General features: G+C 44.4%; 1 protein-coding gene across 1 annotated transcript in view; it reads left to right on the plus strand.

The window, feature by feature from the left end:
* The window catches only part of LOC135508167 (protein unc-79 homolog), a 52,097-nt gene extending 32,717 nt beyond the window's left edge, over positions 1-19,380 (plus strand). The window contains exons 24-50 of the mRNA XM_064928182.1: positions 1,082-1,263; positions 1,520-1,721; positions 1,931-2,110; positions 2,624-2,692; positions 3,141-3,478; positions 3,743-3,925; positions 4,143-4,305; positions 4,403-4,552; positions 4,700-6,025; positions 7,257-7,373; positions 7,490-7,592; positions 7,710-7,850; positions 7,984-8,022; positions 8,209-8,321; positions 8,424-8,509; positions 8,995-9,168; positions 9,249-9,317; positions 12,758-12,868; positions 16,409-16,513; positions 16,621-16,698; positions 16,811-16,900; positions 17,057-17,232; positions 17,406-17,589; positions 17,715-17,918; positions 18,381-18,458; positions 18,540-18,581; positions 18,691-19,380. Of these exons, the coding sequence (XP_064784254.1) occupies positions 1,082-1,263; positions 1,520-1,721; positions 1,931-2,110; positions 2,624-2,692; positions 3,141-3,478; positions 3,743-3,925; positions 4,143-4,305; positions 4,403-4,552; positions 4,700-6,025; positions 7,257-7,373; positions 7,490-7,592; positions 7,710-7,850; positions 7,984-8,022; positions 8,209-8,321; positions 8,424-8,509; positions 8,995-9,168; positions 9,249-9,317; positions 12,758-12,868; positions 16,409-16,513; positions 16,621-16,698; positions 16,811-16,900; positions 17,057-17,232; positions 17,406-17,589; positions 17,715-17,918; positions 18,381-18,458; positions 18,540-18,581; positions 18,691-18,879 (4,892 nt within the window). The 3' untranslated portion in view covers positions 18,880-19,380. The remainder of the gene's footprint in view (positions 1-1,081; positions 1,264-1,519; positions 1,722-1,930; positions 2,111-2,623; positions 2,693-3,140; positions 3,479-3,742; positions 3,926-4,142; positions 4,306-4,402; positions 4,553-4,699; positions 6,026-7,256; positions 7,374-7,489; positions 7,593-7,709; positions 7,851-7,983; positions 8,023-8,208; positions 8,322-8,423; positions 8,510-8,994; positions 9,169-9,248; positions 9,318-12,757; positions 12,869-16,408; positions 16,514-16,620; positions 16,699-16,810; positions 16,901-17,056; positions 17,233-17,405; positions 17,590-17,714; positions 17,919-18,380; positions 18,459-18,539; positions 18,582-18,690) is intronic.
* The last annotated feature ends 5,800 nt before the right edge of the window (positions 19,381-25,180 follow it).

Consider the following 25,180-nt stretch of genomic DNA (forward strand, 5'->3'; position numbering starts at 1 on the left):
ACAATTTCCAAAAGATAACCAAACAGCAACAGGTTTACTTTTTACGAGACGTGTTTGTGCCGTCATGTGCATTAGTAGCACAATTTCTAAGTTATTTGCATTCGTTTTTACTTACTTATAATGTTGACTCCTCCATTGATGTTGTTTTTAAGTTTTTGCCGACTTTTCTTAGCGGATGTACAATCGTCTCGAAGTGAATTTTGGGGAGTGTCAGGCCCCGGAGTGAGCATAATTGTACATTCGCAAAGCCGACTAAAAATTAGGGCTGAGGGACTTACGTTGCAAACTTCCCTTGCTTGGCTAATAGTTTAGACCGTCCTCCAAGATGGCGACGGGGATTCCCCCAAGGGCATAAGGCGAGGGTAAGTGAATGAGGGTGTATCTGTTAAGTGTTTGGACTGCAGCCCAAGTCTGTTATCCCTCTGACTTGGCCTCTGCCTGTGGGCAGAGAGGAAATCTGGCTAGGATAATGCTGGCTCGCCTCCTTCTCCACAGTGCCATCTAGTGACAGACACTGTACATTGCCCATCAGCATAAGAGTGATGCTTGCTGACTATCCGTTGCAATGAAAATAAGGAATAGACCAGACATTTGCTTGATTTATTATTGCCCCCCATAATGAAATCGGGGAGGATACTGTGGATCTCCATCCCGTACGTTCCTTCATCACACGTGATATCTCAGACATCACTGGCCCAATTTTGAGAAACTTGGGCGAATGATGCGTTGCCATAGAGATCCGGAATTTACAAAATTGTGTTATTTTTATGGGGGATTGGAAATCATGCAGACAATTACATTGATATAAGCTACAATCTATCTCCAATATTAAAGCTGATCTACACCTTAATTAATTTATTTATTTTTTACAAAATAGCATTATTCGTAGAGACGACATGTTTACTGATGCATTGTTTGTTATCTATATACAAAAGTAAGGTTTACAAGAGAAAAAATCTGATTAGATTGTAGAACGTGGTGTTCTCATTCTACCTTTTACTTAGTGTTCTATCTACCTCTATGTGTCATGGCGCTGAGATATTGTCTTATGCCTCGTCTGTGTTGTCATGGTAACCCCCAGTGGAGAAGGTAGCAGTGCTCTGTCGGTTCCTAGACATTGGTTCTGTGACGAAAAATCACCTGCTGAAGTACTCCCTGGCCCACGCCTTCTGCTGCTTCCTGGCCTCTGTGGAGGATGTCAACCCGGCTGTGGCCACACGCGCCAGGCTGCTGCTGGACACCATCAAGAGCCCAGCACTACAGGTGACTAACAGAGCTCTATCTAGGCCAAGATAAATACTCTTATTCAACTACCATACAACCAATTTTCTTATATCAATTGAACACGTGTATAGAGTCTTTTTTTGTCCCGGAGGATAAATTGCTTCGCATCATGTCAGCAAATAATTCCGGATTAACAAATAACACATAAACATGTAAGTGCAGTGCTAACACTTGTGTCTCTGTCTGTATCTGTATCTGTGTGTGTGTCTGTGTCTGTATCTGTGTGTGCCTTTAGGGCTTGTGTCTGTGCCTGGACTTCCAGTTCGACACAGTGGTGAGGGACCGACCCATCATCCTCAGCAAGCTGCTGATGCTGCACCACCTGAAGCAGGAGGTCCCTGCCCTCAGCTGGGAGTTCTTTGTCAACCGCTTCGAGACGCTCTCCCTGGAGGCCCAGCTCCACTTGGACTGCAACAAGGAGTTCCCTTTCCCCACCAGTACGCCCAGCTGGAGGATTCTCTCTGTTACATAGTCTGCATAATAGAAGTTGTGCTATGACATGTTCAATACAACAAACAAAGCATGTACAGTAGGGAAATATAAACCTGTGAAATAAGAACATAACTGTTCCAGTTGAGGTGTGTTATGAGGCACAGTCACAGTGATGTATGTTATTTATCTTTCCTTCCTTGCATCTCCCTGTCAGCCATCACAGCTGTGCGCACCAACGTGGCCAACCTTAGTGATGCAGCGATGTGGAAAATCAGACGGGCGCGCTTTGCCAGGAATCGCCAGAAGAGTGTGCGTTCCCTCCGTGACAGCGTCAAGGGCCCGTCCGAGTCCAAGAGGGCCTTCTCCCTCCCAGAGACTCTGTGTAACCGTCTACGTAAGTGTCCAGTTGGTAGAGTGTCCATTGGTTGGTTAGGCTACTAGTCTGTGGGTCTCAGCTTTTGTCTGTCCCATGCTCCTACTGTTTCTCTCCTCATCCATTCATCTCTCTGTTCTGTTAGTACACCTACAAACAGTATCTGTGTTCCTGTTTGTTTTATTCAATTGTTTTCTGTGATTCGTTCTCTTGCTGGATGTAAGAGTTCTGTTTTATCTGTGATTTCCTCATTGACTCTGCACAGGATGCTGTCTGAGTTTCTGGGTGAAGTGGTTGGCTTTAGACTGTGTGTGGTTGTTCAGCTTGAGTGCTTCACATTATTTTTCATGTAAGCAAGTGGAAGCTAAATTATTAATAGAATTACTAGTCTTAGGATACACATACGTCTTGGGATCACTTTGTGTGAATGGTGTGAGACATTGGGATGTATAGGGTTGTCTGGAAGCTCAGACGTGTCCTTTGCTACTTCCCCAGAACATTCTCCTAAATTGTGTTCTCATGTATGGTTTTTAGCTCTAAGACTTACGAGGCAAGAGCACTCTGCCCCGACTCTGGGAGATATGATAGAGAAAGTCCTGCCAGGTAAATAACAACCCAAATCTGACTCACCTTTATTACAACTGAACCAGATCAACATTCCCTTCAGCATAATCACATCATAGTGGGAGAAATACATACCTTATGGCAATTGGTAAAGTTGATGGGCATCAGGAAACTTGAAAAATCAATGTTTGCTCTTCACTGACATTCATTGCTTTTCATCCAGAGTTCATAGATGGTGCATTCTATTTTAGTCTCAGGCAAAAACTAATTATACTGTTGGAATGGGAGAAAACTGTTACTCCTGCTATCTTGATAGCTTTTCACATTTTCTGTTTGCGTTTGACATATGCCATGAATATGTTAGTGGTGTCCATATATGTAATCACCCTGCTGAATGTAGACCAAATGAGATGACTGTCGTACTATCTCCCTCTCTGTTCACCTGCTTCACCGCCCCTCTCCACTTCATCCGCTCCCCTGTCTGCAGCACGCTTCCTCCCGCCCTTTAACCCTGATGCTTCAGCCCCTCTCCTAGGCCACAGCCCCTCACCGGAGGACGACTCGGTCATCAGGGACCTGCTCCCAGAGGATGCTGGGATAGATCACCAGACGGTGCACCAGCTCATCATGGTGCTGATGAAGTTCATGGCCAAAGACAAGAGCAGTGCCGAGGCAGACATTGGCAGTGCCAAGGCCTTCAACACAGTGAAGCGCCACCTGTATCTACTGCTGGGCTTTGACCAGCAGGAGGGTTGCTTCATGATCGCACCCCAAAAGATGAGGACCTCAACCTCCTTCAATGCTTTCATCGCTGGCATCGCACAGGTCAGAGAATATCAAGTAACCTTATGAATGACGGCGAGTTGACACTGTAAAAATAGTTTGAATGATTATCCTTGAATTCATTTAGAGTTTAATCCCCAGAAATATCCCTGGCTCTCATCTCCTTCAGTTGAGAGTACGTTTAAGATGGGATTTTTTTGTTGTCTTGTTTCCCTCTGTAAAGTATAAGTTTCATGCTGCTGCTGCTGATTATGAAAATCTGTCAAGCTTCAAGAAGAACGTAGCGTGATGTGATATTTCCTGCAGGTGATGGACTACAACATTGGGCTTGGGAAGCAGCTGCTCCCCCTGGTGGTCCAGGTGTTGAAGTACTGCACATGCCCCCAGCTCAGACACTACTTCCAGCAGCCCCCACGCTGCTCTCTCTGGGCCCTGCAGCCACACATCAGACAGATGTGGCTCAAAGCCCTGCTGGTCATCCTCTACAAGGTACACACTACCCATATTTGGAATATAATGAAACCTTATCCACTATGTGAATGTGTTTACATTGAAAACTGTATACAGTGTGTGTATAATTGATTACCGGCACTTAAAAGTCTGGTTGTGAATTATTTTTACTGGGAACAACAGCTAATTTATTAATATTGGTGTTGCGTTCTACTCTCCTACACTCCACTCCTACCGATCCTGTGTGTGGTCCCAGTACCCCTACAGGGACATGGATGTGAGTAAAGGGGTTCTGCACCTGATCCACATCACCATCAACACCCTGAATGCCCAGTACCACAGCTGTAGACCCCATGCCACCGCCGGACCCCTCTACAGTGACAACTCCAACATCAGCCGCTATAGCGAGAAAGAGAAAGGTAGCACCAGAAAGATGATTACATTACTGGACTGGGCTTGAAATGAATCTGGAGTAAGACTTGAGAGTTTTGGATATAATGTGTGTTTTTTTTCCAGAGGAGGACAGTGTATTTGATGAGTCTGATGTCCATGACACCCCAACTGGAGCTGGCAACAAGGAGTCCCAGACCTTCTTCGCCCGTCTGAAGAGGATTGGTGGCAGCAAGTCTGTCAAGTACCAGCCAGTGGAGCTGAATGCACAGAAAAGTATAAAAATAGTTTCAAAGGATGACCTATTTTATAAAAAAATAAAATAAATTGAACTTAAATGCTTTTGCTGATATGAATTGAGCTTTTACCGATTTTTATAATCAGATATAAGCTATCTTTTGATCCTCTCTCCATCTGTGTCAGGTGAAATTGAGCTGTCTGAGTACCGCGAGGCCAGTGCGCTACAGGACAGTATCCTGCACTGTGTGAGGGAGGAGAGCACCAGGAAGAAGCGTCTGCAGGCCATGCACAAGCAGAAGTCCTTAGACATTGCCAACACTGACTCCATCCTCTACAACCTGGACGAGCACCGACGCAAGTCCTGCATTGACCGCTGTGACCTGCAGCATGGTCTCCCCGCACCCCCCTCCTCCACCACCTCCCACCCCAGGCAGAAGGGGGGCCATGGGAAGGGCTCGTCAGACGGTTCCTCAGGCCGTGCGGAGGGCAGCGACCGCCAGGACCGTCGAGGATCCCGGGGGGGCCACTCAGACTGCTCCAGGCCTGTCATCCCAGAGGTGCGTCTCAGCTGCATGGGGATGTTTGAGGACAAGGCCGACCTGGACTCCCCTCTTACAGGGGGCTCATCAGCAGAGAAGGAGGACCCGGACCTCATTGACCTCTCCTCTGACTGTACTTCCATCCCAGAGAAACACTCCATCCTCTCCATGTCCGACAGCGACTCCCTGGTGTTTGAGCCCCTGCCGCCACTGAGGATTGTGGAGAGTGACGAGGAATTTGACCTCAACACAGTGATGGGCAACAGGCTGAATGGGAGTGCCAGGCCCCCAGCCTCCCCTGTCAGGCCTGCTGCCTCCCCTGCCAGGCCCGCTGCCTCCCCTGCCAGGCCCGCTGCCTCCCCTGCCAGCAGTAGCACCCTGCACCTGTCGCGGGTGGTGCAAGTGAGCGTGGAGGACTGCTCTATGGACAAGAAGACCACAGACTCCCCAGCAAAAGAAATCCCTCAACAGCGTTTACAGAGGAGGCCACGCTATGCAACCCCCACCACCTCCCTGGAGCTGCCTGACCAGCCGGAGCACCCTGGCCTGGAGAGCCCCATGACCCTCAGTTTACAACAGAAGAGGGACCTGCTGAGGAAGACCCCTGCTGTCCCTGACACCTCCCTGGATGACTTTGTGCACCCTGAGGACCTGAAGGCAGCGGTGGGTGTGGGGACCAGTCCCTCTGGTAGGACCGTCTTCCTGGACATTCCTGAAGACACAGCCGAGCCCCTCACCTCTCTGGAGGGTAACAATGATGAAGAGGAAGATTATGAAGATGACGACCTTGATGACAGCGACCTGAAACCTGATAATGATGATGATGACAATGACGAGGCAGAGTTTAAGATCCAGATAGTTCCCCGGCAACGCAAGCAGAGGAAGATAGCTGTGAGCGCCATCCAGAGAGAGTATCTGGACATCTCCTTCAACACCCTGGACAAGCTGGGGGAGCAGCCCACTGAGACAGGTAAGAGAGACCAGGGTCAGGGGAGAAAGAGAAGCCTCAGTCCAGAGGTCTCCCTCTGTATGGACCTACGGCTGCTGTATCCTTCACCGACGCTGATTTCATGCACAATATGTATTTTTGATGTGTGTGTTTCAGTGGCGACATCTCTTAAGATTTTTCTAGAACACATTTTCTAGAATAGTAACGGAAGTGTCTGCTTAGAAGGGCCGAACCACATGAACAGACTTTAAATTGTCTAGTTGGATATCCATGGTACTTCAATTCTTCAGTCAACTGGTCACCACTGCTGTCTCCTGTCCTGTGGTGTGGCTTTGTACGTGTTTCTTCCTTTTCCCATTCCTACCCATGGTAAACACCTGAAAAACAAAACATGCTGTGAAGTGAAGTCCTAGAAGCCGATAAGTAAATATCAATACAGCATCTTCAAATTGCTGCAACACAATGTCCATAAATAGCTGTCCATCTAAGAACAAGCAATAACATAGAATGATAAGGCAAATTCATTTTTTTTTACTAAATAGGGCATCAATAACCAATTGTAATTTCTTCACAAAATATTCATTTTAGATTGCTGTTGCACTAGGACTTGCTCTATACTTGTAGTTAACCACTTGTAGCTCTACACTACATTTGTTTTGGCATTGGGTGTCTGCAGCATCTCATGCTCCAAACAGTTGTCCACATGTGAGGTTATAAGGTGGCTGAGAGCTGAAGCAGCCCCCATTGCGCCCCATCCCTCACGCACACCACCCTGAACGATCCGCCTCAGCCCCCACCCTCGCAGCTGCTATCCCAGAAACAAGCAACCACTCTTCAGTATCGAGTAGGATCCAAATACTTTCTCATTGCCATCTGTTTAAATTCACCAATAAAACAGGGTGTGGTCATCACACCCAGAACATTAAAACCTTTCAAACATTTGGCCTTCTTTTTTTCAATGTGTAAAATAGTTTTTCTTCAGTCGTTCTTTCTCAGCGTTATGTTTTTGACACCAATGCAGTTTTTTTCATGGTTCTCTCGTTTTTCTTATCAATAGATCAGGGATTATATCTATTCCGACAATATATCAAATATTGAATATATGCAACTAAGCCATTACATTTTATTTATTTTTTACCTCCCCATTGTTATGACAGTTTGTTTTAGTAAACCAGTTATTGAAATGAAAGTGGAGATAGAGGGAAAGTACCAGGCAACTCAATCCTCTGTATGTGTGTGTGTCGCACCCCAGCTCAGTACCGTCAGGCGAAGCGGGGCTCGTTGGGAGCTCTAACCATTAGCCAGCTGATGAAGAGACAGTTGGAGCACCAGTCCAGCGCCCCTCACAACATCAGCACCTGGGAGACAGGTCAGTCACTGGCTACCTCTGGTCCACCCCTTCAGATTTGTAAATATCAAAACACCTTTTAAATACTGTAATGACTTTGTTTGACTGTGCAGATTTTTGTGTTGCTCTCTAAACAGGCCCCACCAAGACCAGCCTCCTATCTGCCCCCAGTACAGTCAGCATGTTTGTGCCCGCCCCTGAGGAGTTCATTGATGATCAGCCTACCACCATGACTGACAGGTGAGTGAACCTACCGCCAACCACCAACACTGACTGGTGTGTCATTCTGGAAAGCGGATACTGTATGTATTAATGGTAATTTGTTGTTATTAATACTAATACTGTGTGGTCTCTCAGGTGTCGTGACTGTGGTGCGGTGCTAGAGGAGTATGATGAGGAGACCCTGGGCCTGGCAGTGGTGGTGCTCTCCATGTTCATCCACCTCAGCCCTGACCAGGCCGCTCCACTGCTGCTGGACATCATGCAGTCTGTGGGCAGGTCTGGCAACTACAGCAGCTCCTGCATCAACCCCCTTATACATCCCATACACAAGCCTAATTGTTCAGTAAAGTTTTGGCACACTCTCACACTGTCATGTCTCTGATCTTGAATTCAGATGTTTTTCTTACAGGCTGGCGTCTAGTGCTAATTTCTCTGGGCAAGCTGAGAGGTATGACACATCACAACTAGACATACTGAATATATTCTTAATTGGTATGTGTTAAACTCAGGTGTACTGTGGATGCTGATGACTAGTTCACGCTGGCTGTATTCTTGTACACAAATGAGAGAATGGGCCAACATGAGGTGCAGACGCTCTGTGTGTGAGTTAATGTTGATGTCTCTGTTGGTGTAGCATGCTGATCCCTGGCAACGCAGCAGGTGTGGCGAAGCAGTTCCTCCGCTGTGTGTTCCACCAGCTGGCCCCCAATGGCATCCTGCCTCAGCTCTTCCAGAGCAACATCAAAGGTCTACTCAGACAAACATATAAAACACAATATGGCTCCTGTTAATAGCAGCATTCTGAGGGATATGATTTGATCTTTACTGTCAATTTCTGTGTATTTCCAGATGGAGGTTTTCTGAGAACATTGGCTTCTTCCCTGATTGATTTTAATGAACTGAGTTCTGTGGCTGCGCTGAACCAGCTGCTGGAGGTGGGACTTTGACTTGCTTAGTGTAATGATTAAAGCTCAGCACTCGGCTGAAGGAACTATGCGGGTGTTTGTGTATGTCTTGAATCTCAAGCAAAATGTCTACTTTCGTCATGTATCCAGCAGGAGGAGCTCTTGTAAAAGTTGACGACACTACAGCACTGCTGTTAGGATAGCGTGATAACAAACCCCATTAAGAATGCTGCTGAAGAGTATGCCTCTGCATGGTTGTTCACCATATTCACTTATTCTCTATTAACTTGGTGTCTTCTCTTTAGCAATCTTACACTGTTACAATGTTCAAGGAATAGCACTTGTGATAGTCCACCTCAGTTCACTCCTTTGACTCATAACATCACTAGTCCAAACCACTTTTAGAATATCATTTTAAAACTAGTGAACAATTGATAATGGAACAGCTGGTAATGGCTCTATGGCAATAAATATGTATTATGTAACCTTGTTGTGATTTATACCATCGTCCTCAGGGTCTGAACAACAAGAGGAGTCTACCAGCCGGGGGCACCATGCTGCATTGCCTGGAGAACATCGCCACCTTCATGGAGGCCCTGCCCATGGACTCCCCCAGCAACCTGTGGACCACCATCTGCAATCAGTTCCAGACCTTCCTCACTAAACTACCCTCTGTGCTGCCTCTGAAGGTACTGGATCTCACACTGCATGTAGGCTGCATTGACTGTGACCAATATAGAGCTAAAGCCTTATGATGTCTCTCTCACAGTGTCCCCTGGACTCCAGTTTGAGGATTATCATTTGTCTGTTGAAGATCCCCACCACAAGTGCAACCCGGGTGAGTCTGTCTGTGTGTGCTTTACAACTGCGACCTGGCCAAGGTAAAGCAAAGCAGTGCAACACAAACAACACAGAGTTACACATGGAATAAACAAACATACAGTCAATGATACAATAGAAAAAGTCTATATACAGTGTGTGCAAATGAGATAGGATAAGGGAGATAAGGCAATGAATAGGCCATAGTGGCGAAATAATTACAATATAGCAATTAAACACTGGAGTGATAGATGTGCAGAAGATGAATGTGCAAGTAGAGATGGGGTGCAAAGGAGCAAAATAAATAAATAACAGTATGGAGATGAGGTAGTTGGATGGGCTATTTACAGATGGGCTATGTACAGGTGCAGTGATCTGTGAGCTGCTCTGACACCTGGTGCTTAAAGTTAGTGAGGGAGATATGAGTCTCCAGCTTCAGTGATTTTTTTTTCAGTTCATTCCAGTCATTGGCAGCAGAGAACTGGAAGGAGAAGCGGCCAAAGGAGGAATTGGCTTTGGGGGTGACCAGTGAAATATAACTGCTGGAGTGCATGCTATGGGTGGGTGCTGCTATGGTGACCAGTGAGCTGAGATAAGGCGGGGCTTTACCTAGCAAAGACTTATAGATGACCTGGAGCCAGTGGGTTTGGCGACGAATATGAAGCGAGTGCCAGCCAGCGAGAGCATACAGGTCGCAGTGGTGGGTAGTATATGGGGCTTTGGTGACAAAACAGATGGCACTGTGATAGACTGCATCCAATTTGCTGAGTAGAGTGTTGGAGGCTATTTTGTAAATGACAAGTCAAGGATCGGTAGGATAGTCAGTTTTACGAGGGTATGTTTGGCAGCATGAGTGAAGGATGCTTTGTTGCAAAATAGGAAGCTGATTCTAGATTTAATTTTGGATTGGAGATGCTTAATGTGAGTCTGGAAGGAGAGTTTACAGTCTAGCCAGCCACCTAGCTGTAGTTGTCCATATATTCTAAGTCAGAACCGTCCAGAGTAGTGATGATGGACAAGCGGTCAGATGTGGGCAACGATCGGTAAAGAGCATGCATTTGGTTTTAATTGCATTTAACCTCTCCGGGATAGGCGGGACACTTGCGTCCCACCTGGCCAACAGCCAGGGAAAGTGCAGAGTGCCAAATTCAAATAAATTACTATAAAATATAACTTTCATTTAATCACACATGCAAGATAGAAAAGTAAAGTTACATTCGTTGTGAATCCAGCCAACATGTCAGATTTCAAAAAGGCTTTTCGGCGAAAGCATAAGATGCTATTATCTGATGAGAGCACAACAGTAAACAATGAGAGAGTAGCATATTTCAACCCTGCAGGCGCGACACAAAACACAGAAATAAAATATAAGTCATGCCTTACCTTTGACGAGCTTCTTGTGTTGGCACTCCAATATGTCGCATAAACATCAAAAATGTTCCTTTTGTTAGATTAATTCCGTCCATATATATCCAAAATGTCCATTTATTTGGCGCTTTTGATCCAGAAAAACACTGGTTTCAACTTGACCAACGTCACTACAAAATATCTCAAAAGTTACCTGTAAACTTTGCCAAAACATTTCAAACTACTTTTGTAATACAACTTTAGGTATTTTTAAATGTAAATAATCAATAAAATTGAAGACGGGATGATCTGTGTTCAATACAAAAAGAAAACAAACTGATGCTACGTTTCTAGTCACGCCCCTCTTTCAAACAGTCCACTTCAAGTGACTCTCATTCAAGATGGCCGTACTTCTTCATTACACAAAGGAAAAACCTCAACCAATTTCTAAAGGCTGGTGACATCCAGTGGGAGCGGTAGGAACTGCAAGCAAGTCCCTTAGAAATCTGGTTTCCCAATGAAAACCTATTGAAAAGACAGTGACCTCAAAAAACCAAACAAATCTGAATGGTTTGTCCTCGGGGGTTTTGCCTGCTACATCAGTTCTGTTATACTCACAGGCATGATTCAAACAGTTTTAGAAACTCCAGAGTGTTTTCTATCAAAATCTACTAATAATATGCATATCTTATATTATGGGGATGAGTAGCAGGCAGTTGAATTTGGGCATGCTATTCATCCAAAAGTGAAAATGCTGCCCCCTATCCCAAAGAAGTGAGCAGTTGGAGGCCACGGAAGGAGAGTTGTATGGCATTGAAGCTCACCTGGAGATTAGTTAACACAGTGTCCAAAGAAGGGCCAGATGTATGCAGAATGGTGCCGTCTGCATAGAGGTGGATCAGAGAATCACCAGCAGTAAAAGCGACATCATTGATGTTTACAGAGAAAGTTGGCCCGAGAATTTAACCCTGTGGCACCCCCATAGAGACTGCAAAAGGTCTGGACAACAGGCCCTCCGATTTGACACACTGAAGTCTGTCTGAGAAGTAGTTGGTGAACCAGGTGAGGCATTCATTTGAGAAACCAAGGCTGTTGAGTCTGCCGATAAGAATGTGGTGATTGACAGAGTCGAAAGCCTTGGCCAGGCCGATGAATACAGCTGCACAGTATTGTCTCTTTTTGATGGCGCTTATGATATCGTTTAGGACCTTGAGCGTGGCTGAGGTGCACCCATGACCAGCTCGGAAACCAGATTGCATAGCGGAGAAGATACGGTGGGATTCAAAATGGTCGGTTTGTTAACTTGCCTTTCAATGACCTTAGAAAGGCAGGGTAGGATAGATATGGGTCTGTCGCAGTTTGGGTTTAGAGCGTTTTTCCCCTTTGAAGAGGGGGATGACCGTGGCAGCTTTCCAATCTTTGGGGATATCAGACGATATGAAAGAGAGGTTGAACAGGCTAGTAATAGGGGTTGCAACAATTTTGGCTGATAATTTTAGAATGAGAGGGTCCAGATTGTCTAGCCCAGCTGATTTGTAGGGGTCCATATTTTGCAGCTCTTTCAGAACATCGGCTATCTGGATTTGGAGAAATCGGGAGGCTTGGGCAAGTTGCTATGGGGGTTGCAGGGCTGTTGACCAGGGTAGGGGTAGCCAGGTGGAAAGCATGGCCAGCCGTAGAAAAATGCTTATTGAAATTCTCATTTATCGTGGATTTATCGGTGGTGACAGTGTTTCCTATCCTCAGTGCAGTGGGTAGCTGGGATGAGGTGCTCTTATTCTCCATGGACTTTACAGTGTCACATAACTTTTTGGAGATTGTGCTACAGGATGCATTAGGCCTACTAACCAAATGGTGAGCACAGTCTTCAATCGAGTGTCATATAGCACACTATCCCAGCCCTTCTCTGATATGGGCCTGAGCAGGTTATATGACTGGTTACATTCTGACTCTTTAAATCAAAGGATTTACACCTGATAGCATTCAGTTTAGTCACATTTGCATGAGTGAACGTATAAGTCCTACAAAATCCCTGTTGTGTTAAAATCCCCTTGGCCTCCCACCAGCAGGCAGGACCCAGCCGTTACTGTCTCTTTTTCTCTTCTTCCCCAGAGCTTACTGGAGCCCTTCTCCAAACTGCTGAGCTTTGTCATGCAGTATGGAGTGTTCAGCCTCTCTTACCTGGTGGAGCTGTGTGGCCTCTGTTACAAAGCCTTCAACAAGGTAGATATGTATAGTTTAGCTTACATTTGCTAGCATATTTGTTTATGTTTGTTTGTAAAAAATAATAATAAAACTGTTAGCATTGCAATGACCTCATGTGAAATAGAGGTCGACCGATTAATCGGTATGGCCGATTAATTAGGGCCAATTTCAATTTTCATAACAATTCGAAATCGGTATATATTTTTTTACACCTGTATTTAACTAGGAAAGTCAGTTAAGAAGACATTCTTATTTTCACTGATGGCCTAGGAATAGTGGGTTAACTGCCTTTTTCAGGGGCAGAACGACAGATTTTTACATTGTCAGCTCGGGGATTCAATCTTGCAACCTTACAGTTAACTAGTCCCACGCTTTAACCACCTGCCTTACATTGCACTCCACGAGGAGCCTGCCTGTTACGCGAATGCAGTAAGAAGCCAAGGTTAGTTACTAGCTAGCATTAAACTTATCTTGTAAAAAACAATCACAATCACTAGTTAACTACACATGGCTGATATTACAAGTTTATCTAGCGTGTCCTGCGTTGCATATAATCGATGCGCATTCGCGAAAAAGGACTGTCATTGCTCCAAAAAGGACTGTCATTGTACCTAACCATAAACATCAATGCCTTTCTTAAAATCAATACACAAGTATATATTTTTAAACCTGCATATTTAGTTAATATTGCCTGCTAACATGAATTTATTTTAACTAGGGAAATGGTGTCACTTCTCTTCCAACAGAGTCAGGGTATATGCAGCAGTTTGGGCCGCCTGGCTCGTTGCGAACTGTGTGAAGAATATTTCTTCCTAACAAAGACAGCCAACTTCGCTAAACGGGGGATGATTTAACAAAAGCGCATTTGCGAAAAAAGCACAATCGTTGCACGACTGTACCTAAACATAAACATCGATGGCTTTATTAAAATCAATACACAGACGTATGTATTTTTAAACCTGCATATTTAGCTACATTTTTTTATTTTATTTTTTTATTTCACCTTTATTTAACCAGGTAGGCAAGTTGAGAACAAGTTTGCGACCTGGCCAAGATAAAGCAAAGCAGTTCGACACATACAACGACAGAGTTACACATGGAGTAAAACAAACATACAGTAGAAACAAGTCTATATACGATGTGAGCAAATGAGGTGAGATAAGGGAGTTAAAGGCAAAAAAAGGCCATGGTGGCAAAGTAAATACAATATAGCAAGTAACACTGGAATGGTAGATTTGCAGTGGAAGAATGTGCAAAGTAGAAATAAAAATAATGGGGTGCAAAGGAGCTAAATAAATAAATAAATAAATAAAATAAAATAAATACAGTAGGGAAAGAGGTAGTTGTTTGGGCTATATTATAGGTGGGCTATGTACAGGTGCAGTAATCTGTGAGTTGCTAAATAAATCCAGGTTAGCAGGCAATATTAACCAGGTGAAATTGTGTCACTTTTCTTGCGTTTGGGCCGCCTGGCTCGTTGCGAACTAATTTGCCAGAATTTTACGTAATTATGACATAACATTGAAGGTTGTACAATGTAACAGGAATATTTAGACTTATGGATGCCACTCGTTAGATAAAATACGGAACGGTTCCGTATTTCACTGAAATAATAAATGTTTGATTTTCGAGATTTTCGTGGTGATTGTTTCCGGATTCGACCTAAGGCTCATATTTTTGTGTGTTACTATGTTATAATTAAGTCTATGATTTGATAGAGCAGTCTGACTGAGCGGTGGTAGGCAGCAGCAGGCTCGTAAGCATTCATTCAAACAGCACTTTTGTGTGTTTGCCAGCATCTCCTCTCTGTGCTTCAAGCATTGCGCTGTTTATGACTAGTTAGCACACGCTAATAGCGTTTCAAATGTCACTCGCTCTGAGACTTGGAGTAATTGTTCCCCTTGCTCTGCATGGGCCGTGGATTTTGTTGAGCGATGGGTAACGCTGCTTCGAGGGTGGCTGTTGTTGATGTGTTCCTGGTTCGAGCCCAGGTAGAGGCGAGGAGAGGGACGGAAGCTATACTGTTACACTGGCAATACTAAAGTGCCTATAAGAACATCCAATAGTCAAAGGTATATGAAATACAAATGGTATAGAGAGAAATAGTCCTATAATTCCTATAATAACCTCAACCTAAAACTTCTTACCTGGGAATATTGAAGACTCATGTTGAAAGGAACCACCAGCTTTCATATGTTCTCATGTTCTGAGCAAGTAACGTAAACGTTAGCTTTCTTACATGGCACATATTGCACTTTTACTTTCTTCTCCAACACTTTGTTTTTGCATTATTTAAACCAAATTGAACATGTTTCATTATTTATTTGAGGCTAAATGTATTTTATTGATGTATTATATTAAGTTAAAATAAGTGTTCATTCAGTATTGTTGTAATTGTCATTATTACAAATAAATAAATAAGAATCGGTCGATTTAATCGGTATCAGCTATTTTTGATCCTCCAATATTCGGTATCAGTATTGGCGTTGAAAAATCATAATCAGTCGACCTCTAATGTGAACGGCCCAATTTGAAAGGGATACGGAAATATGACTTTGTCCCGCATTGTTAAACATGAATCCATGTCTGCAGGTCTCTGTATATTGTAGTTCTTGGTGATAATACTTATCCCAGCCACTCCTGCTAGACAGGAAGGTGGCTGTGTGTCACAGATAATTAAGTAAACAATCAGCCAGTATTGATTTACATGGTTAGTTGGGGCTCTGGGCTGAGGATGGATGAGGGCAAGCCTCCCTCCGTTAGAGCTGTGTCCTGGGCTGTCTCCTGCTGCAGGACAGATGGATCCTTACCACACCACTGCTGTCACAGCACCATGCTTTATGTCTCCAGCTCTATTGATTTCCTCCAGCCTGGTTAATCCCCGCTATATAACATCCGTTTCTCAAAACACGAGTCAATATGACTGATTATGTCTATTTAAATGTTTCCTGTGCAGTTAGTCTTATGAGGTGAGCTGTCTCAAACACACGTTTAAGGAGGATTTTTCCAGTGCTTGGGTTATTGTAGATGTACGGATGTTTGGGAAGTTATGTTTATCACTACTGCACTACGCATAGAACATTTGAACAAATATGACCCCAAATCAACTATACTTGATATATTTTGGTTTCATGCTGATGAGAAGGGAATGATTTCTTTGGTTGAAAAGAGAGAGAGATGTAGCAGGGCTTTGTATTGAGGGCAGTGGCTCTCCAGGCTGACAGCCTCATCTGAACTGGGACCCTGGGAGAGCGGAGATCTGGACTGGGTGCCATGCTAATCAGATCCTCTGTCTCTATTCAGACCACAGACAACCTTTATTCTCCAGTACACATACACACAGGCAGCGCTGGAGAGTGAGAGAGAAACAGTACACAGCCCTGAAATATTAAATAAGACAGCTTAGAGAAAGCATCACCAGGCTAACCTTTTTCCCCAGTATGCCTATCTCACTTGGTTCCTCTAAAATCATTCCAACATTTGTACACAGTTATTTTCTATATTCTCTTTCCACTATCCTCATTTGTCCTCATCCTGAGCTATTTTGTGTATTCACAGGAAAGAGACAAGTTCTATATGTCTCGTATTGTGGTGCTGGAGCTTCTGCAGGCTCTGAAGTTCAAGTCTCCACTACCCGATACTAACCTGCTACTGCTGGTCCAGGTAAACAGTAGTACAATCAGAACTACTTGTGGAAAAGAGTTCAACCCAAAAGTACCAAAGATAACTTTACAAATGTATTTATGTTAACTATGTGTGGATGTTGTCAGTTTGTTTGTTCAGATATTGGTACGAGGCTAGCAGAGTCTACTATTCTCTCAAAGCACATGATCTCATCACTTCCAGGGGTAAGACAGTAAATAATACAGTACATTTGTTGTCTGTGTTCCTTTATGATGACCTATTGAAATAAACATATGGGTTGTTTGATTGTTGCACTATTCTCTCTGTCTTTCTCAGTGCACGACAGCAGCAATGGAATGCATGAGGCAATACATCAGTGAGCTTCTAGACTTCATAGCGGATATGCACACACTGACCAAACTGAAAGTGAGTTTCCTCCTTACTCTGCCTTAACTCATGTAATATGGGTGGATAAGTCTCATCTCTAACAATCTTGTCATGTGGAGGGTCCTGAGTTTCTCCTGGTCAAGTGATCAGGGAAAACGCAGGGCCGTAGTCATGTGATCATGTGACTCTGTCCAGAACCATATGAAAGCGTGTTGTCAGCCGCTGCACGAGGACACGTTTGGAGGAAACCTGAAAGTGGGCCTGGCACAGGTGGCTGCCATGGAGATCAGCAAAGGCAATCACCGTGACAATAAGGCAGTGATCCGTTATCTTCCCTGGCTCTACCATCCCCCGTCCACCATGCAGCAGGGGTGAGAGGCACCAACAGTCACAGCACTGATGTTACTTTCAGTGATCTCACTGTCAGTAATCATGAAGATATTCTATTACCAAAATTACTTTTATCAGGCATTAGAATGAATGGTGACTCTAATAACACTGTAATGTTTGCTCAACAAGCGTTTAACCTTTGTCTCCTCCTCAGACCTAAGGAGTTCATCGAGTGTGTGTCCCACATCCGCCAGCTGTCCTGGCTGCTCCTGGGCTCCCTGACCCACTATGCCCTGTACCAGGGCTCCACCTCCTGTATGCCCATCCCCCTGGACGCTGGCTCACACATTGCTGACCACCTCATCATCATCCTCATCGGCTTCCCTGAGCAATCCAAGGTCAGGAAAATGTCTAAGTGCTATATGCATAAATGTTGAAGAAACTGCTACGGAAACCTATGAAGATTTCACATGAAAACCAAAGTGTCACTGACCTCTCTCTTCCTCGCCACCTCTGTCTGCAGACGTCAGTGCTGCACATGTGCTCCCTGTTCCATGCCTTCATGTTTGCCCAGCTGTGGACCATCTACTGTGAGCAGGCGGCGGCCGCCTCGGCCCTGCAAAACCAGAACCAGACAGAGTTCTCTTCCAATGCCATACTGACGGGCCTGGAGTTCTGGAGCCGCGTCACACCCAGCATCTTGCAGCTCATGGCCCATAACAAAGTGGTAAGGAAGATCCACATGCTTATCTCTCCGTCAGCTTCAAGAGGGGGTGGGCTGGAAAGAGGATGTGCTTGGAGACGTGCAACAGTTAAATGTGAACTACTCCTCTGACTGTTGTCGTAAATGTGACAGAGGAATTGGTTAAATCACCAACATATCGTTGTTATGTCTGACAGGACATTGCTGTTTTGTAAGACTGAGATTCAATCTGATCGCGCTTGATCCACAATGCAGGTTTTAAAGGAAATGTTCCTGCGTTCACAGAGACCATATTCTCAGTCAATGCTGGCTCTCTTGGAAATCATCTTTAAATGGCGCATTGTTCAGATCTGCGGCCGGATTGAATCCCGGCCTGAGACTGATTTTCTACCATACATTTTGTTTCATATTTGGGTGGGGGGGTAATCATAAATCAAGTTATGATCCCTTGCAGTAATACAAATGTGTTCTCTTCAACTTTCCAAGATGGTGGAGATGGTGTGTCTACATGTCATCAGCCTGATGGAGGCTCTACAAGAATGCAACTCAACCATCTTCGTGAAGGTACCTTTTTCCCAAACACTTGATTTTACACTTCATGTCGCTTTCTATTTCAACAAAAAATTCCCCTCTTCTCTCCATCAGTTAATACCTATGTGGTTGCCCATGATTCAATCCAACCTAAAGGTAAGAATTAAATTGCAATTCAAATAAGATTTGTATTATGTTCTTATATGGATGTAGATGCTTGGGATTTCAGAACATCCAGTGAAAAAAGTCCCCCTGTCCCCTGCAGCATCTGTCTGCAGGGCTCCAGCTGCGACTGCAGGCTATCCAGAACAGGGTGAACCACCAGTGTCTGCAAGGCCAGGCAGCCGGGGCCCTGCCCTTTGCTCTGCGCAAGTGGCTGCAGTGCACCCAGTTCAAGATGGCCCAGGTGGAGATCCAGTCATCAGAGGCCGCCTCACAGTTCTACCCTATGTGACCTGCCCACCTCTCACGGGATACACCAAGACCCAGGCCACCTCAGGACCAGCGTGCATCTGCTTGATGCCTGCCTGCCTGCCTGACCATTAACATGAGGAAGTTGACTCCTGCATAAATTGATTCTCACCGTCTTAAGACTCTGCTTCTGACGTAATCCTCTTCAGCACCGTCTAAACTTTGAATATCTATACTACTCTTTTGTGCAATGAGAGGGATAGGTGAGTACAGGTCGGGCAGGTGTGCAGATGCAGTGGGATAACAGTACAGTAAATAACAGTTTAGGTGCCCAACATGCTGTGTGCAGCATCAGAGGTTAAACTAGATGGAGAGAATATCTATCAGCACTGCAGATGACTGGAGTGGATGGATGGAGAATGCTGTATGCTGAAGCTCAGACTTGTTTACTTGGTGATACTCATGTTCTATATTGTTATTTTCAGTTGCTTGGTTGCAAGCCTGACAAAATAATAAAAATCAAGCCACATGTTCTTAATATACAGTATGTCTCAGTCTCTTTGTCATCTCTACAGAGAGCAGTTAAAAGTGCACAACGTGTGATATGATTGTACATCTGCACAGTAAATAAAGTATATATTGAATAAGGTATGTGGGAAAACTAAATGACTGCCAAAGCCAAAGGCTGTATCGGGAACCACCCATACATATCCTAGCTCAGGACAAACCAATATCGATCACATTTTATTATCAGTAAAGACAATTGGACTTTAGGGCACCTGTCTCACCCTCTACCCAGTTCAGACAGGTTGCCTCTAGCCAACAGAGCCCAGATCGATCTGACACAATATGGGATACAGCAGGAGCACTGTAACTCGATCAGGGTGAAGCCAGACGGCGGAGGTAAACAAGACAAGTGAGTCTGTGTCTACCACCCACTGTAGAGCCTAGAACCAGTTACCTCTAGTTTAATGTTGTTTGTCATGATAAAGCATTGTTGTGGGATCTAATCACATTATGGAAAGGGCACTTCCCACTGGGCACAGACGTCAACTCAACGACTAATCCACGTTGATTCCACGTTTCAAATTTAATTGTAAACAACATTGTTTACAGCGGCTGACAACACGCATTGTTTACATTGTAAACAACATTGTTTTTTGATTCAACCAGTGAGTGCCCAGGGGGTTGTCTGGGAATATCACACCACATGATATTTGGACTAAACATTTAAATCCAAGCTTGGGGCTCTATTCAATCTGTATCGGAGAAGTTAACAGTGCCTCTTAACTGAAGACGATGTGGACAATGTAACTACGGAAAGCCATATATTTCCAGTGGAAGAGAAGCGAAGTGGGAGGGTGACCGTTGGGCGATGCGAGCATGGGTGAGGGATGTGAACAGGGTGGGCCCAAAGTTGGGGAAAGCTGAACTTAATGCAAATACTCCACTAAATCATGACGGGCTTTATCAATCGAAGCTCACTATAGCTTCCAGCCCCTACTGGATTGGATGTGGATATCTAGAACTACCTAGCTTGCTTGCTAGCGTCCACACGAGGGTGAAGCTAGCGTGGAATATTTCATAACTTCTTTACACCTGCACTTTGTAAAATGATCTTCTACGAGAGGTGTGTGTCAAATGAGTCACCAGCTTTGTGTGCTGTCTAATAAAATCACACTGTGACAGAAACACACACACACAGTATCCTAGTATCCTTGTGGATACTAAATGAATTAATTCCCATTCAAAATCGTATTTTCCCTAACCCTATCCAGACCCTAACCGTAAACCTAAAACTAACCCTGAAGTCTAAAATTGCCTTTTTCCTTTTTGGGAATGGTGAAATTGAGAATTTTTTTATTTGTTTGACTATCCTTGTGAGGACATTTGGTCCCCACAAAAGGACATTTGGTCCCCACAAAAGGACTTATGGTTCCCACAAGGAAAGGAAAACCAAACGCACACACACACACACACACAGAGCAGCAAGGATATGCATGGGCTTTCCCTGATTTTTACTGCTTGAGAGCAAACAGTTCAGCCGCGCAGCTAACAGCCACAGACAAGAGACACACAGAAGCACTCACTGGATGTTTAATAATAAGTATACAGTATACTCATAAAACCAATAGTGTGTCTTCTGATTGGCCATAATCATTCAATAGCACATAAGCAACCTAAAATGTTCTAATTACAGAAATAATCAAATTTATACCACAGTGGCTATATTACTGTAAACAAATAAGGTGATTATTTTCCCATTCAGCCATGTGAAATACCTTGTATTTTATCTGGGCGAGCCACACAGAGCTTTTTTCGATAGAGAGGCTCCGTGGCCTTCCTGTTCAGGCCTGTCAGATCTTCTTTATTACAGAGCAACCCAGAGTGCCCTGACTGGACAATGCATGAATGTTTAAATTGCCCGGAGTGTCCCATAGCATTATCATCAAGTGGCACATCTAAAGCAGGAAAGGCAGACTACTGTATAGTCTCTCATTCACATTCCTCTGCGGTGCTCTCCCTCCCTCTACATGGCTCAGCTTGGACCCTGATGGACTTCTCCCCCTCTGAAGTCTCAAAATAGGGCTACTTAATGTTAGATCCCTTACTTCAAAGGCAGTTATAGTCAATGAACTAATCACTGATCATAATCTTGATGTGATTGGCCTGACTGAAACATGGCTTAAGCCTGATGAATTTACTGTGTTAATTGAGGCCTCACCTCCTGGTTACACTAGTGACCATATCCCCCGTGCATCCCGCAAAGGCAGAGGTGTTGCTAACATTTATGATAGCAAATTTCAATTTACAAAAAAAAAGACGTTTTCATCTTTTGAGCTTCTAGTCATGAAATCTATGCAGCCTACTCAATCACTTTTATAGAGACTGTTTACAGGCCTCCTGGGCCATATACAGCGTTCCTCATTGAATTCCCTGAATTCCTATCGGACCTTGTAGTCATAGCAGATAATATTCAAATTTTTGGTGACTTTAATATTCACATGGAAAAGTCCACAGACCCACTCCAAAAGGCTTTCGGAGCCATCATCGACTCAGTGGGTTTTGTCCAACATGTCTCTGGACCTACTCACTGTCACAGTCATACTCTGGACCTAGTTTTGTCCCATGGAATAAATGTTGTGGATCTTAATGCTTTCCCTCATAATCCTGGACTACCAGACCATTTTATTACGTTTGCAATTGCAACAAATAATCTGCTCAGACCCCAACCAAGGAGCATCAAAAGTTATGCTATAAATTCTCAGACAACACAAAGATCCCTTGATGACCTTCCAGACCCCTCTGCCTACCCAAGGACGTCAGAGGACAAAAATCAGTTAACCACCTAACTGAGGAACTCAATTTAACCTTGCACAATACCCTAGATGCAGTTGCACCCCTAAAAACTAAAAACTTTTGTCATAAGAAACTAGCTCCCTGGTATACAGAAAATACCCGAGCTCTGAAGCAAGCTTCCAGAAAATTGGAACGGAAATGGCGTCACACCAAACTGGAAGTCTTCCGACTAGCTTGGAAAGACAGTACCGTGCAGTATCGAAGAGCCCTCACTGCTGCTCAATCATCCTATTTTTCCAACTTAATTGAGGAAAATAAGAACAATCCAACATTTATTTTTTATACAGTCGCAAAGCTAACTAAAAAGCAGCATTACCCAAGTGAGGATGGCTTTCACTTTAGCAGTGATAAATTCATGAACTTCTTTGAGGAAAAGATCAAGATCATTAGAAAGCAAATTACGGACTCCTCTTTAAATCTGCGTATTCCTTCAAAACTCAGTTGTCCTGAATCTGCACAACTCTGCCAGGACCTAGGATCAAGAGAGACACTCAAGTGTTTTAGTACTATATCTCTTGACACAATGATGAAAATAATCATGGCCTCTAAACCTTCGAGCTGCATACTGGACCCTATTCCAACTAAACTACTGAAAGAGCTGCTTCCTGTGCTTGAACATAATAAACGGATCTCTATCCAACGGATTTGTACCAAACTCACTAAAAGAATCAGTAATAAGGCCTCTCTTGAAAAAGCCAAACCTTGACCCAGAAAATATACAAAAACTATCGGCCTATATCGAATCTTCCATTCCTCTCAATTGTTTTTGAAAAAGCGGTTGCGCAGCAACTCACTGCCTTCCTGAAGATAAACAATGTATTCGAAATGCTTCAGTCTGGTTTTAGACCCCATCATAGAACGGAGACTGCACTTGTTAAGGTGGTAATTTACCTTTTAATGGCATCAGACCAAGGCTCTGCATCTGTCCTCGTGCTCCTAGACCTTAGTACTGCTTTTGATACCATCGATCACCACATTCTTTTGTAGAGATTGGAAACCCAAATTGGTCTACATGGACAAGTTCTTGGCCTGGTTTAGATCTTATCTGTCGGAAAGATATCAGTTTGTTTCTGTGAATGGTTTGTCCTCTGACAAATCAACTGTACATTTCGGTGTTCCTCAAGGTTCCTGTTTTAGGACCACTATTGTTTTCACTATATATTTATGTTTGAAAACATAATGTTAACTTTCACTGCCATGCGGATGACACACAGCTGTACATTTCAATGAAACATGGTGAAGCCCCAAAATTGCCCTTGCCTGTGTTTCAGACATAAGGAAGTGGATGGCTGCAAACTTTCTACTTTTAAACTCGGACAAAACAGAGATGCTTGTTCTAGGTCCCAAGAAACAAAGCAATCTTCTGTTGAATCTGACAATTAATCTTGATGGTTGTACAGTCATCTCAAATACAACTGTGAAGGACCTCGGCGTGACTCTGGACCCTGATCTCTCTTTTGACGAACATAACAAGACTGTTTCAAGGACAGCTTTTTTCCATCTACGTAACATTGCAAAAATCAGAAACTTTCTGTCCAAAAATGATGCAGAAAAATGAATCCATGCTTTTGTTACTTCTAGGTTAGACTACTGCTATGCTCTACTTTCCGGCTACCCAGATAAAGCACTAAATAAACTTCAGTTTGTGCTAAATACGGCTGCTAGAATCCTGACTAGAACCAAAAAATGTATCATATTACTCCAGTGCTAGCCTCCCTACACTGGCTTCCTGTCAAGGCAAGGGCTGACTTCAAGATTTTACTGCTAACCTACAAAGCATTACATGGGCTTGCTCCTACCTATCTTTCTGATTTGGTCCTGCCGTACATACCTACACGTACGCTACGGACACAAGACGCAGGCCTCCTAATTGTCCCTAGAATTTCTAAGCAAACAGCTGGAGGCAGGGCTTTCTCCTATAGAGCTCCATTTTTATGGAATGGTCGGCCCACCCTTGTGAAAGATGCAGTGGGTCATATGATTGAGTGTATTCTGGCCCAGGAGTGTGAAGGTGAACGGAAAAGGCTCTGGAGCAATGAACCGCCCTTGCTGTCTCTGCCTGGCCGGTTCCCCTCTCTCCACTGGGATTCTCTGCCTCTAACCCTATTACAGGGGCTGAATCACTGGCTTACTGGTGCTCTTTCATACCGTCCCTAGGAGGAGTGCGTCACTTGAGTGGGTTGAGTCACTGACGTGATCTTCCTGTCTGGGTTGGCGCCCCCCCCTTGGGTTGTGCCATGGTGGAGATCTTTGTGGGCTATACTCGGCCTTGTCTCAGGATGGTAAGTTGGTGGTTGAAGGTATCCCTCTAGTGGTGTGGGGGCTGTGCTTTGGCAAAGTGGGTGGGGTTATATCCTTCCTGTTTGGCCCTGTCCGGGGGTATCATCGGATGGGGCCACAGTGTCTCCTGACCCCTCCTGTCTCAGCCTCCAGTATTTATGCTGCAGTTGTTTATGTGTCGGGGGCTAGGGTCAGTTTGTTATATCTGGAGTACTTCTCCTGTCTTATCCGGTGTCCTGTGTGAATTTAAGTATGCTCTCTCTAATTCTCTCTTTCTCTCTGAGGACCTGAGCCCTAGGATCATGACTCAGGACTACCTGGCATGATGACTCCTTGCTGTCCCCAGTCCACCTGGCCGTGCTGCTGCTCCAGTTTCAACTGTTCTGCCTGCGGCTATGGAATCCTGACCTGTTCACCGGACGTGCTACCTGTCCCAGGCCTGCTGTTTTCAACTCTTTAGAGACAACAGGAGTGGTAGAGATATGCTTAATGATCGGCTATGAAAAGCCAACTGACATTTACTCCTGAGGTGCTGACTTGCTGCACCCTCGACTACTACTGTGATTATTATTATTTGACCATGCTGGTCATTTATGAACATTTGAACTTCTTGGCCATGTTCTGTTATAATCTCCACCCGGCACAGCCAGAAGAGGACTGGCCACCCCTCATAGCCTGGTTCCTCTCTAGGTTTCTTCCTAGGT

This window comes from Oncorhynchus masou, chromosome 21 (assembly GCF_036934945.1).
Source record: "Oncorhynchus masou masou isolate Uvic2021 chromosome 21, UVic_Omas_1.1, whole genome shotgun sequence".
Taxonomy (NCBI): domain Eukaryota; kingdom Metazoa; phylum Chordata; class Actinopteri; order Salmoniformes; family Salmonidae; genus Oncorhynchus; species Oncorhynchus masou.